Below are 13,659 nucleotides of genomic sequence, written 5' to 3'. Positions count from 1 at the left end.
GGATACAAATGTGTTAGCTTGCACTATATTTCGCCATCTGAATGGAAAGGGACGCTATGGTAGGAGACCCAGGAGGGTCAAAACTTACCTGAAGAAGCCAAATCCTTTTAGGGATATTGTGCTATGGACAGAAAAACAAAATTACAACTTTTTGGTAAAGTCTATCATTCTACTGTTTCAGAAAAAGAAAGGAGGCTTTTAAAGAAAAGAATACAATCCCTACAGTCAAACATGGTGGAGGTTCACTGATGTTTTGGGGTTGCTTTGCTGCTTCAGGCACTGGATGTCTTGACTGTGTGCATGGCATTATAAAATCTGAAGACTACCAAAAATTCCGTGATGCAATTTAGGTTCCAGTGTCAGAAAGTTAGGACTCTGTCAGGGGTCATGTGTCTTACAGCAGGACAATGACCCAAAGCACACGTAAAAAAACACCCAGAAATGGTTTAAGACAAAGCGCTGGAGAGTACTGAACTGGCCAACAATGAGTCCAGATCTAAATTCCATAGAGCACCTGTGGAGAGATCTCAAAACAGCAGTTGGGATAGGTACCCTTTCAATCTGAGAGAAATGGAGCAGTTGGCAAAAGAAGAGTGGTCCAGTAGAGAGGTATAAGAAACTCATTGATGGTTACAGGAAGCGATCGACTTCAGTTATTTTTTCCAAGGGGTGTGCTACCAAATATTAAATTGAGGATGCCAATAATTTTGTCCAGTACATTTTGTGTAGTTTTGAGTTTAATGTGTCAGATTGAGCTTTTTTTCTCTCCACTTTTTTGTCTCCTACCAATACAAACAAAAGAAATAAACACGAGAATGCCTAAACATTTGTAATTGCAACAATTTTTTGGGCGAAGTGGTGCATTTTGTGACAGAAATGCAAGTGTGCCAATATTTTTGGCCATGGCTGTATATATTCATATACATATATATATATATATATATATATATATATATATATATATATATATATATTTTGCTGCCCAATGTTGCACACATTAACCCCTGAGCTATGTATAGTAAGGGAGCTGAGATCTAGGGGATTATGTCTAGTAATGGAGCTGAGATCTAGGCGTTTGTGGCTAGTAAGGGAGCTGAGATCTAGAGGTTTGTGTCTAGTAGTAAGGGAGCTGAGATCTAGGGGTTTGTGTCTAGTAAGGGAGCTAAGATCTAGGGGTTTATGACTAGTAAGGGAGCTGAGATTTAGTGGTTTGTGTCTAGTAAGGGAGCTTAGATCTTGGGATTTGTGGCTAGTAAGGAGCTGAGATCTAGGTGTGTGTGGCTAGTAAGGGAGCTGAGATCGAGGGGTTTGTTTCTAATAAGGGAGCTGATATCTAGGGGTTTGTGGCTAATAAGGGAGCTGAGATTTAGGGGTTTGTGGCTAGTAAGAGAGCTGAGATCGAGGGGTTTGTTTCTAGTAAGGGGGCTGATATCTAGGGGTTTGTGTCTAGTAAGAGAGCTTAGATCTTGGGGTTTGTGGCTAGTAAGGAGCTGAGATCTAGGGGTTTATGGCTAGCAAGGGAGCTGAGATCTAGGGGTTTGTGGCTAGTGAGGGAGCTGAGATCTAGGGGTTTGTGTATAGTAAGGGGGCTGAGATCTAGAGGTTTGTGGCTAGTAAGGGAGCTAAGATCTAGGGGTATGTGTCTAGTAAGGGAGCTGAGATCTAGGGGTTTGTGGCTAGTAAGGGAGCTGAGATATAGGGTTTTGTGTCTAGTAAGGTAGCTAAGATCTAGGGGCTTGTGTCTAGTAAGGGAGATGAGATCTAGGGGATTATGTCTACTAAGGGAGCTGAGATCTAGGAGTTTGTGGCTAGTAAGGGAGCTAAGATCTAGGTATTTGTGTCTAGTAAGGGAGCTGAGATCTAGAGGTTTGTGTCTAGTAAGGGAGCTGCGGTCTAGGGGTTTGTGTCGTAAGGGAGCTGAGATCTAGGGGTTTGTAACTAGTAAGGGAGCTGAGATCTAGTGGTTTGTGTCTAGTAAGGGAGCTTAGATCTTGGGGTTTGTGGCTAGTAAGGAGCTGAGATCTAGGGGTTTGTGGCTAGTAAGGGAGATGAGACCTAGGGGTTTGTTTCTAGTAAGGGAGCTGAGATCTAGGGGTTTGTGGCTAGTAAGGAGGCTGAGATCTAGGGGTTTGTATCTAGTAAGGGAGCTGAGATCTTGGGGTTTGTGGCTAGGAAGGGAGCTGAGATATAGGTGTTTGTGGCTAGTAAGGGAGCTGAGATCTAGTAGTTTGTGTCTAGTAAGGGAGCTTAGATCTTGGGGTTTGTGGCTAGTAAGGAGCTGAGATCTATGGGTTTGTGGCTAGTAAGGGAGCTGAGATCTAGGGGTTTGTATCTAGTAAGGAAGCTTAGATCTTGGGGTTTGTGGCTAGTAAGGAGCTGAGATATAGGTGTTTGTGGCTAGTAAGGGAGCTGAGATCTAGTAGTTTGTGTCTAGTAAGGGAGCTTAGATCTTGGGGTTTGTGGCTAGTAAGGAGCTGAGATCTATGGGTTTGTGGCTAGTAAGGGAGCTGAGATCTAGGGGTTTGTTTCTAGTAAGGGAGCTGAGATCTAGTGGTTTGTGTCTAGTAAGGGAGCTTAGATCTTGGGGTTTGTGGCTAGTAAGGAGCTGAGATCTAGGGGTTTGTGGCTAGTAAGGGAGATGAGATCTAGGGGTTTGTTTCTAGTAAGGGAGCTGAGATCTAGGGGTTTGTTTCTAGTAAGGGAGCTTAGATCTTGGGGTTTGTGGCTAGTAAGGAGCTGAGATCTAGGGGTTTGTGGCTAGTAAGGGAGCTGAGATCTAGGGGTATGTATCTAGTAAGGGAGCTTAGATCTTGGGGTTTGTGGCTAGTAAGGAGCTGAGATCTAGGGGTTTGTGGCTAGTAAGGGGGCTGAGATCTAGGGGTTTGTATCTAGTAAGGGAGCTTAGATCTTGGGGTTTGTGGCTAGTAAGGAGCTGAGATCTAGGGGTTTGTGGCTAGTAAGGGAGATGAGATCTAGGGGTTTGTGGCTAGTAAGGGGGCTGGGATCTAGGGGTTTGTATCTAGTAAGGGAGCTTAGATCTTGGGGTTTGTGGCTAGTAAGGAGCTGAGATCTATGGGCTTGTGGCTAGTAAGGGAGCTGAGATGTAGGGGTTTGTATCTAGTAAGGGAGCTTAGATCTTGGGGTTTGTGGCTAGTAAGGAGCTGAGATCTATGGGTTTGTGGCTAGTAAGGAGCTGAGATATAGGTGTTTGTGGCTAGTAAGGTAGCTGAGATCTAGGGGTTTGTGTCTAGTAAGGGAGCTTAGATCTTGGGGTTTGTGGCTAGTAAGGGGCTGAGATCTATGGGCTTGTGGCTAGTAAGGGAGCTGAGATGTAGGGGTTTGTGTCTAGTAAGGGAGCTTAGATCTTGGGGTTTGTGGCTAGTAAGGAGCTGAGATCTAAAGGTTTGTGTCTAGTAAGGGAGATGAGATCTAGGGGTTTGTTTCTAGTAAGGGAGCTGAGATCTAGGGCATTGTGTCTAGTAAGGGGGCTGAGATCTATGGGTTTGTGGCTAGTAAGGAGCTGAGATCTAAAGGTTTGTGGCTAGTAAGGGAGCTGAGATCTAGGGGTTTGTTTCTAGTAAGGGAGCTGAGATCTAGGGCATTGTGTCTAGTAAGGGGGCTGAGATCTATGGGTTTGTGGCTAGTAAGGAGCTGAGATCTATGGGTTTGTGGCTAGTAAGGGAGCTGAGATCTAGGGGTTTGTTTCTAGTAAGGGAGCTGAGATCTAGGGGCTAGTAAGGGGGCTGAGATGTAGGGGTTTGTATCTAGTAAGGGAGCTTAGATCTTGGGGTTTGTGGCTAGTAAGGAGCTGAGATCTATGGGTTTGTGGCTAGTAAGGGAGCTGAGATCTAGTGGTTTGTGTCTAGTAAGGGAGCTTAGATCTTGGGGTTTGTGGCTAGTAAGGAGCTGAGATCTAAAGGTTTGTGGCTAGTAAGGGAGCTGAGATCTAGGGGTTTGTTTCTAGTAAGGGAGCTGAGATCTAGGGCATTGTGTCTAGTAAGGGGGCTGAGATCTATGGGTTTGTGGCTAGTAAGGAGCTGAGATCTAAAGGTTTGTGGCTAGTAAGGGAGCTGAGATCTAGGGGTTTGTTTCTAGTAAGGGAGCTGAGATATAGGGCATTGTGTCTAGTAAGGGGGCTGAGATCTATGGGTTTGTGGCTAGTAAGGAGATGAGATCTATGGGTTTGTGGCTAGTAAGGGAGCTGAGATCTAGGGGTTTGTTTCTAGTAAGGGAGCTGAGATCTAGGGGCTTGTGTCTAGTAAGGGGGCTGAGATCTAGGGGCTTGTGTCTAGTAAGGGAGCTGAGATCTAGGGGCTTGTGTCTAGTAAGGGGGCTGAGATCTAGGGGCTTGTGTCTAGTAAGGGAGCTGAGATCTAGGGGCTTGTGTCTAGTAAGGGAGCTGAGATCTAGGGGCTTGTTTCTAGTAAGGGAGCTGAGATCTAGGGGCTTGTGTCTAGTAAGGGAGCTGAGATCTAGGGGCTTGTGTCTAGTAAGGGGGCTGAGATCTAGGGGCTTGTGTCTAGTAAGGGAGCTGAGATCTAGGGGCTTGTGTCTAGTAAGGGAGCTGAGATCTAGGGGCTTGTTTCTAGTAAGGGAGCTGAGATCTAGGGGCTTGTGTCTAGTAAGGGAGCTGAGATCTAGGGGCTTGTGTCTAGTAAGGGAGCTGAGATCTAGGGGCTTGTGTCTAGTAAGGGGGCTGAGATCTAGGGGCTTGTGTCTAGTAAGGGAGCTGAGATCTAGGGGCTTGTGTCTAGTAAGGGGGCTGAGATCTAGGGGCTTGTGTCTAGTAAGGGGGCTGAGATCTAGGGGCTTGTGTCTAGTAAGGGAGCTGAGATCTAGGGGCTTGTGTCTAGTAAGGGAGCTGAGATCTAGGGGCTTGTGTCTAGTAAGGGAGCTGAGATCTAGGGGCTTGTGTCTAGTAAGGGAGCTGAGATCTAGGGGCTTGTTTCTAGTAAGGGAGCTGAGATCTAGGGGCTAGTAAGGGAGCTGAGATCTAGGGGCTAGTAAGGGTGCTGAGATCTAGGGGCTTGTGTCTAGTAAGGGGGCTGAGATCTAGGGGCTAGTAAGGGAGCTGAGATCTAGGTGTTTGTGTCTAGTAAGGGAGCTAAGATCTAGGTGTTTGTGTCTAGTAAGGGAGCTGAGATCTAGGTGTTTGTGTCTAGTAAGGGAGCTAAGATCTAGGTGTTTGAACAGCAACCTCCATCTAGTTCTCTTACCTGTCTGTCATTTCACGATCCTGTACCCTCTGTGTCATGCACATTTGTGGTGACATCACCGGCACTCCCATGAAGCTAACAACAATAAGACCTGCAGTGCTGGGGAATCACTGATCTAGTGCTGTGATCAGTGATTCCCCTTCTTGAAGAGAACAGGTTGCATGTGCTCACTGGCAGCAGTTTACATGACGACCCTTTCTTGTCACATGCAGGCATTTTTAGAAGCAAATGTTACTTTTAATTTTATATATCATCTATTTATTTATCTATCAATCAATCTATTTATCTATCTATCTATCTATTTATCTATTAATCTATTTATCTATCTATCAATCTATTTATCTATCTATCAATCTATTTATCTATCTATCTATCTATCTATTTATCTATTAATCTATTTATCTATCTATCAATCTATTTATCTATTAATCTATTTATCTATCTATCAATCTATTTATCTATCTATCTATTTATCTATTAATCTATTTATCTATCTATCAATCTATTTATCTATCTATACATGCATACTTACATTGCTATAGATATATCTTAAGTAAACATTTAAAAGTGAGGCATTAACAATTGGGCAAAATAATTATACAAGGATTATACTCAATACTCACCACACTGCCGCTTATTTATCTAACAAATAGCTTATTGACATCTGCTAAGCAATGCTCACAACAAGTTAACCTGACTCTCTCTCTTCTGCTTTCAGGTATGTGAATTGGGTCCAGCATCATCTCCTCAAAACTCACTGCTTTCTGTGGCTATTGTACAATGTCCAAGTCTCTCTTTTGGTATGTGAATTGGGTCCAGCATCATCTCCTCCAAACTCACTGCTTTCTGTGGCATATGTACTCTGTCTACGTCAGCTGAATGCTCTGTCCTATAAATCTAACACTTCTATGGGGTAGCATTGCTGGGGTTAGCATCGCAGGTTTAGATAGCAGTATTGTAACATCATCTGTTCACATCTCTTAAGTGAACATTTATAAGTGAGGCATTAACATTTGGGCAAAAGAATTATACAAGAATTGAACAAGGATTGGACAAGGGAAAAGGCAAGTCCTGTTGTAATACTGTTTTAGCCACTGTTTCCCACTTTTATAATAATGCTCAATATCTTCATATTCCTTTTTACTACCTTTTGTCTCTATAACAAACTACTTTATTCAATTACTCTTTCTCCCTCACCACCTGCACTGTTCATTAGCCCATCTCTCTTAACCTCACCTTACTTTTGTACTCATGAACTTTACACATTCCAAAAGACTCTCTCTCCCCTTTGCACCTCATCCCAAAAACAGTCTCATTGCTGCAAATCTGCATCTCATCTCATGTCACTCTCCCTCTTGCTCATACTAGCTGCTGGTGACATCTCCCCTAATCCTGGTCCCTCACAACTTCCTAGCCTTGCACATTCATGTGTGCCTTTCAATAAACCTCAAAAACAAAACTCTGATAACCTTAATCTCATTCCTCTTGCATCTAAAGCCACCACCCCCTTCACTTGTGCACTCTGGAACTCTCGCTCTGTTTACAACAATCTCACTTCTATCCATGACCTCTTTATCTCCCACTCCCTCAACCTTCTGAGCTCTTTATTTTTCCCCCTTCTTCCTAAATCTCCATTACCCCTACCCCGCATTCTCAATGTCTTGGGGTCACACTTGACTCAGACCTCTCTTTCACTCCTCACATTCAGTCCTTGGCTAAATCCTGCCGCTTCCACCTTAAAAAAACATCTCTAAAATTAGACATTGTCTTACACAAGACACAACTAAGATTTTAATCCACTCTCTCATCCTTTCCCGTCTTGATTACTGCAACTCCATCCTCTCTGGTCTCCCTAGCTGCCGCCTAGCTCCTTTACAATCCATAATGAATGCCTCTGCCAGGCTCATCTTCCTTACACGTCGCTCTTCATCTGCTCCACCTCTCTACCAATCCCTTCATTGGCTTCCTCTTGCCTCCAGGATTAAACACGAAATTCTCACTCTGACATAAAAAGCCCTTAACTGCACGGCTCCCCCTACATCTCAGACCTTGGGGCCTATTTAACAAAAGTCTGTCCAACATGATCTGATCAGTGGATCATGTCCGACAGACATCGCTCTCCGCATTCAGCATTGCATCAACAGCTCTTGTGAACTGCTGGTGCAAAGCCGCCCCCTGCAGATTTGCAGCCAATCAGCCGCTAGCAGGGGGTGTCAATCAACCCGATCGTATTGGACCGAGTTGATTTCACGCAATCTCTGTCCACGGCCTCAGAGCAGGCGGACAGGTTATGGAGCAGCAGTCTTTAGACTGCTGCTTCATAATTGGTGTTTCTGGCGAGTTTGAAGGCTCGTCATAAACACGGCCCTTCAAGCTCCATACGGAGCTTGATAAATGGGCCCCTAAGTCTCCAGATACTCTCCCTCCCATCCCCTTCATTCTGCTCACAATCTCCTCCTCTCCTCCTCTCTTGTTACCTCCTCACACTCCCGTTTACAGGACTTCTCCAGACTGGCTCCCTGGAACCCTCTGCATCGCTCCATAAGACTCTCCCATAGTTTTAACAGCTTCAAGCGCTCCCTAAAGACTCTACTGTTCAGGGATGCATACAACCTACACTAACCTTTCCTAACTCCATTGCTTTCCCCTTGAACCCCTTAGCATGTAAGTCTATGGGCCCAGCTGTTTGTAGATCACCTACAACAGTGCAACTCTTGGCAGGGACCTCTACCCATTTGATCCCTATAAATGTGAACTTGTAAACCGCCTATGTCTACAGCATTGCAGAATCTGTTGGAGCGCTACAAATACCTGATAATAATAAATAATATACACACACATTAAATAAATAAATATATATACATACTTAAAAATAACATTTTCTTCTAAGTGAAGAATATAGGTATTGAATTGGATTGTGCAGTATAATAGCACTTGAAATCTAGGCATATGTGTTTAACCTCTTTGCCAGAGTGAAACAGTTATATACAAACATTAGTGCATTTTCATGTTGTTCATTTATGTCCCTTTAATGAGGTAAGCTGTTAAGTTTTGATTTTTGTGATCCCAGCACCATCTTATCAATCCCTGAAATAGTTTATAGTTTGTTTGTAAAGAGTCCCCAAAGTACATTTATTAATCTATATACGTTTTAACTTGTAATTAATTTATCTTTTTATTATGTTAATTACAGAAAAGTCTAAAGAAATAACAAATTAACAATAAGAAATCATGAAGAAAACTGGAAATTCATCTGGAAAGAAAAGATGTCAAGTGCCAAAACTAAAGGTCTGTAAATAAATTAGTGCTGTTTGTGTTTATTTGTAAAAAAAAAACAGTAACATTTCTCTGCTTATAAACTGTAACTTCAGACTTTCAGCAGATACAAAGAATTGTTTTAACTTTCAACACTTTCATTTTATTTCTATTTTGTTTTTGTTAAACTTGGAAGTGTTTATACTTTGCTTTAATTTGGTTACTTTGTGTGAAACATTTATGACAAATGTATTTACCAGTGAGTTGATGACGTAGCCCCAGACTTGTCCTTAGTGCTGCTGATCCCTACGTTGGTTATTAAAGGTATCAGCCGTGCATCACTTTGTATCACAAAAGGGTTTCTTCTCATGGGTCACATGGTACCTCACTTTCTCTGCAGTGAACACATTGCTCTGTGCATGTCGACCATTTCATCTCCCCCATTTTATTTCCTATGTTCATTTGCAGTTTTCTGCTGTTAAAAAATTACATTTCAGGTTCAAGTCAGAGTTGCCAGATTTTACTGCATGAAACCCAAACATTTTCTTTCATGACTCAGATAGAGACCATTTTAAGCAACTTTCCAATTTACTTATGTCATCTAATTTGCCTAATTCTTTAGATTTCCTTTGTTGAAGAAATAGATATGCACATGGGAGAGCCAATCACACGAGGGATCTATGTGCTGCCACCAATCAGCAGCTACTGAGCCTATCTAGATATGCTTTTAAGCAAAGGATATTAATAGAATGAAGCAAATTAGAAAATAGAAGTAAATTAGAAAGTTATTTAAAATGACTGCTCTTTCTAAATCAGGAAAGAAACAAATTGGGTTTCATGTCAATTTAAAGGGACACTAAACCCAAACATTTTCTTTCGTGATTCAGATAGAAAGTTGCTTAAAATTGCTGCTCTAATTTACTCCTAATAAAAAAAAAATGTTCTCTTGCTATCTTTATTTGAAAAAGAAGGCATCTAAGCTTTTTTTTTGGCTCATATTCTGGACAGCACTTTTTTATTGGTGGATGAATTTATCCACCAATCAGCAAAAACAACCCAGGTTGTTCACCAAAAATGGGCCGGCATCTAAACTTACATTCCTGCATTTCAAATAAAGATACCAAGAGAATGAAGAAAATTTGATAATAGGAGTAAATTAGAAAGTTGCTTAAAATGTCTGCTCTGTCTGAATCATGAAATAAAAAAATTGGGTTCAGTGTCCCTTTAAGCTTATTTTATGGCTTCATTTAAAAGGGAAAAGCTCTTGTGTGATTGGCTGATAAACACAGAACGTTATTGGTGGAGCAGAACTTCCCTCCCCAAAGGGATCGGAGTAAAACATTCAGACAGAGAATACAATTGTTAAAAAGTTTCCAATTGACTTCTATTATTAATTTGTTGAAGAGATACCTAGGTAGCCAGGCAATCATGCTGCCATCTAGTGCTCTTGCAAATGGACACTGCTGCAGACACGTGCACACTCATAAGAGTACTTTTCTGCTTTATAACAAAAGACACAAAGAGAACAAAGAACATTTGACAACAGAAGTAAATTAGAAAGTTGTTTAAAATTGCTGCTGTTGGTTTTCCTATCCATTTAAGCCTGAGCAGAGAAATGGATATTTAAAAAAGTAAAATAAAAAGATAGTGAAATCTTTTTAATGATGTTTTACAAATAATTTTAAAATGATGATACAGCCAGTGATAGGAGCATATGCATGTATGCCTGTTTCTGATTGGCTGACCATCTGTATACAGATATGAAGTGGCAGTGGTTAAATATACAGTAAAATAGAAGACATTTAATAAAAATGCTAATGCTCTATATTTCTCTTTATTTTTCATCTTAAGTTTTTTTGCTGTGTTTTCTTCCATTATAATTTTGGAAATTCAACAGAAACTGTAAAGTGGGGAAAGCAGAAATGCGTAAGGGTAATGGTAATGGTTTAATGATATATAATAAAAAAGAAAATGTATCACAATGGTGAAAAAAACACAAATGCACATAAAGTAAAATAAATATAAATGAAATCTAATACAGACCATGAAAAAATCAACTATCAAATATAAACAGTCATAGAGTCCTCTGATATAAGATGCAAGTGCAAACTTTATTCTTGTTCTTATAGACCCTCAGAAGTAATCCTCAAATGAAAGAAAATAGCAATCATAGCGTAACACAGTACATCACGCACGTTTTCCATAGCTATAACTTAGCTCTTAGTGTTAGCTCTTTATATAAACACCTCCTGGTTCACAGCATACAAAATGTATTAAAAACAGACATAGGTCACTAAGGGGAAAAAACAGCTTACAAAGATATGGACGCGCTCTTTGGGGCCGGTTTAACATTGTGCGGGCGCTGTAGCTGATCATGTCTGCCACACATCGATAAATGCAGATAGCGTATGCTGTAGCATTTATCATTTTACAAGCATTTCTCGTAAAATGCTTCTGCAATACCGCCCCCTGTACATTCCCCGCTAGCAGGGGGTGTCAATCATCCCGATTGTATCTGATCGGAATGATTGCTGTCCACCACCTCAGAGGTGGCTGACGAGTAAAGGAGCAGCGGTCTTAAAACCGCTGCGTCTTAACTCTTGTTTCCGGCTAACCTGAAGGCTCGCTCGGAAACTGCAACATACGGGGCTCCCGTGGGAACTGCAGCATACGGGGCTCGCGCAGAAACTGCAGCATACGTGGCTCACACAGAAACTGCAGCATACGGGGCTCACGCAGAAACTGCAGCATACGGGGCTCGCACAGAAACTGCAGCATACAGGGCTCGCGCAGAAACTGCAGCAAACGGGGCTCACGCAGAAACTGCAGCATACAGGGCTCGCACAGAAACTGCAGCATACAGGGCTCACACAGAAACTGCAGCATACAGGGCTCGCGCAAAAACTGCAGCAAACGGGGCTCACGCAGAAACTGCAGCATACAGGGCTCGCGCAGAAACTGCAGCATACGGGGCTCACGCAGAAACTGCAGCATACAGGGCTAGCGCAGAAACTGCAGCATAAGGGGCTCACGCAGAATCTGCAGCATACGGGGCTCGCACAGAAACTGCAGCATACAGGGCTCGCGCAGAAACTGCAGCACACAGGGCTCGCGCAGAATCTGCAGCATACGTGGCTCACACAGAAACTGCAGCATACGGGGCTCATGCAGAAATTGCAGCATACGGGGCTCACGCAGAATCTGCAGCATACGTGGCTCACACAGAAACTGCAGCATAAGGGGCTCACGCAGAATCTGCAGCATACGGGGCTCGCACAGAAATTGCAGCATACAGGGCTCGCGCAGAAACTGCAGCATACAGGGCTCGCGCAGAATCTGCAGCATACGTGGCTCACACAGAAACTGCAGCATACGGGGCTCACGCAGAAATTGCAGCATACGGGGCTCGTTCAGAAACTGCAGCATACAGGGCTCGCGCAGAAACTGCAGCATACGGGGCTCACGCAGAAACTGCAGCATACAGGGCTAGCGCAGAAACTGCAGCATAAGGGGCTCACGCAGAATCTGCAGCATACGGGGCTCGCGCAGAATCTGCAGCATACGTGGCTCACACAGAAACTGCAGCATACGGGGCTCATGCAGAAATTGCAGCATACGGGGCTCACGCAGAATCTGCAGCATACGTGGCTCACACAGAAACTGCAGCATAAGGGGCTCACGCAGAATCTGCAGCATACGGGGCTCGCACAGAAACTGCAGCATACAGGGCTCGCGCAGAAACTGCAGCATACAGGGCTCGCGCAGAATCTGCAGCATACGTGGCTCACACAGAAACTGCAGCATACGGGGCTCACGCAGAAATTGCAGCATACGGGGCTCGTTCAGAAACTGCAGCATACAGGGCTCGCGCAGAAACTGCAGCATACGGGGCTCACACAGAAACTGCAGCATACGGGGCTCACGCAGAAATTGCAGCATACGGGGCTCGTTCAGAAACTGCAGCATACAGGGCTCGCGCAGAAACTGCAGCATACGGGGCTCACGCAGAAACTGCAGCATACAGGGCTCGCGCAGAAACTGCAGCATACGGGGCTCACGTAGAAACTGCAGCATATGGGGCTCTCGCAGAAACTGCAGCATACGGGGCTCGCACAGAAACTGAAGCATACGGGGCTCGCTCAGAAACTGCAGCATACAGGGCTCGCGCAGAAACTGCAGCATATGGGGCTCACACAGAAACTGCAGCATACAGAGTACGCGCATAAACTGCAGCATACAGGGCTAGCGCAGAAACTGCAGCATAAGGGGCTCGCACAGAAACTGCAGCATACAGGGCTTGCGCAGAAACTGCAGCATACGGGGCTCACGTAGAAACTGCAGCATACAGGGCTCGCGCAGAAACTGCAGCATACGGGGTTCGCGTAGAAACTGCAGCATATGGGGCTCACACAGAAACTGCAGCATACAGGGCTCGTGCAGAAACTGCAGCATACGGGCTCGCGCAGAAACTGCAGCATACAGGGCTCGCGCAGAAACTGCAGCATACAGGGCTAGCGCAGAAACTGCAGCATACGGGGCTCACGCAGAATCTGCAGCATACGGGGCTCGAGCAGAAACTGCAGCATACGGGGCTCGAGCAGAAACTGCAGCATACGGGGCTCACACAGAAACTGCAGCAGACGGGGCTCACGCAGAAACTGCAGCATACGGGGCTCGAGCAGAAACTGCAGCATATGGGGCTCACACAGAAACTGCAGCAGACGGGGCTCACGCAGAAACTGCAGCATACAGGGCTCGCACAGAAACTGCAACATAACATAACAGGATCACATACGAACACAGCGAGTTCAAGATAGCAGCCATTTAACAATCCTTGTGACTAGTCAATGTAAGCGATTAACTCTGACGTACATTTCCCTGGGCAATTCCAGCTTTTACAAGGAGATTCATTCATTTCCAGTTGGTGCTTTTTATGCTTGCTTTTCCAAGTTTATTGGTGATCATTAAGTTCAAATGTATTAGTCGGTGTATTCGATTGGTTAACATTCATCCTCTGCTCCACCTATCGGGCGACACTTACACATACAGATGAAGAGACGTAAAAACATTTAAAACATAAAAACAATTAAGAACATATTAGTTTCCATTCTTAAATGCTGTAAATATCAATACACTTTAATATTTAATTTATAACAAAAGTATGATACATTGCCATCTTATAAATCGT

At 43.7% G+C, this 13,659-nt stretch overlaps 1 protein-coding gene across 1 annotated transcript in view; it reads left to right on the top strand.

Annotated features, from left to right (window-relative positions):
- Positions 1-8,425: 8,425 nt before the first annotated feature.
- LOC128662490 (solute carrier organic anion transporter family member 1A2) overlaps positions 8,426-13,659 on the top strand; it is a 166,877-nt gene continuing 161,643 nt past the window's right edge. The window contains exon 1 of the mRNA XM_053716274.1: positions 8,426-8,504. Within this exon, the coding sequence (XP_053572249.1) occupies positions 8,448-8,504 (57 nt within the window). The 5' untranslated portion in view covers positions 8,426-8,447. The remainder of the gene's footprint in view (positions 8,505-13,659) is intronic.

Source organism: Bombina bombina, chromosome 6 (assembly GCF_027579735.1).
Source record: "Bombina bombina isolate aBomBom1 chromosome 6, aBomBom1.pri, whole genome shotgun sequence".
Lineage (NCBI taxonomy): Eukaryota > Metazoa > Chordata > Amphibia > Anura > Bombinatoridae > Bombina > Bombina bombina.
Note: the sequence above shows the minus strand (reverse complement) of the source record. Positions and strands in the feature narration are given on the sequence as shown.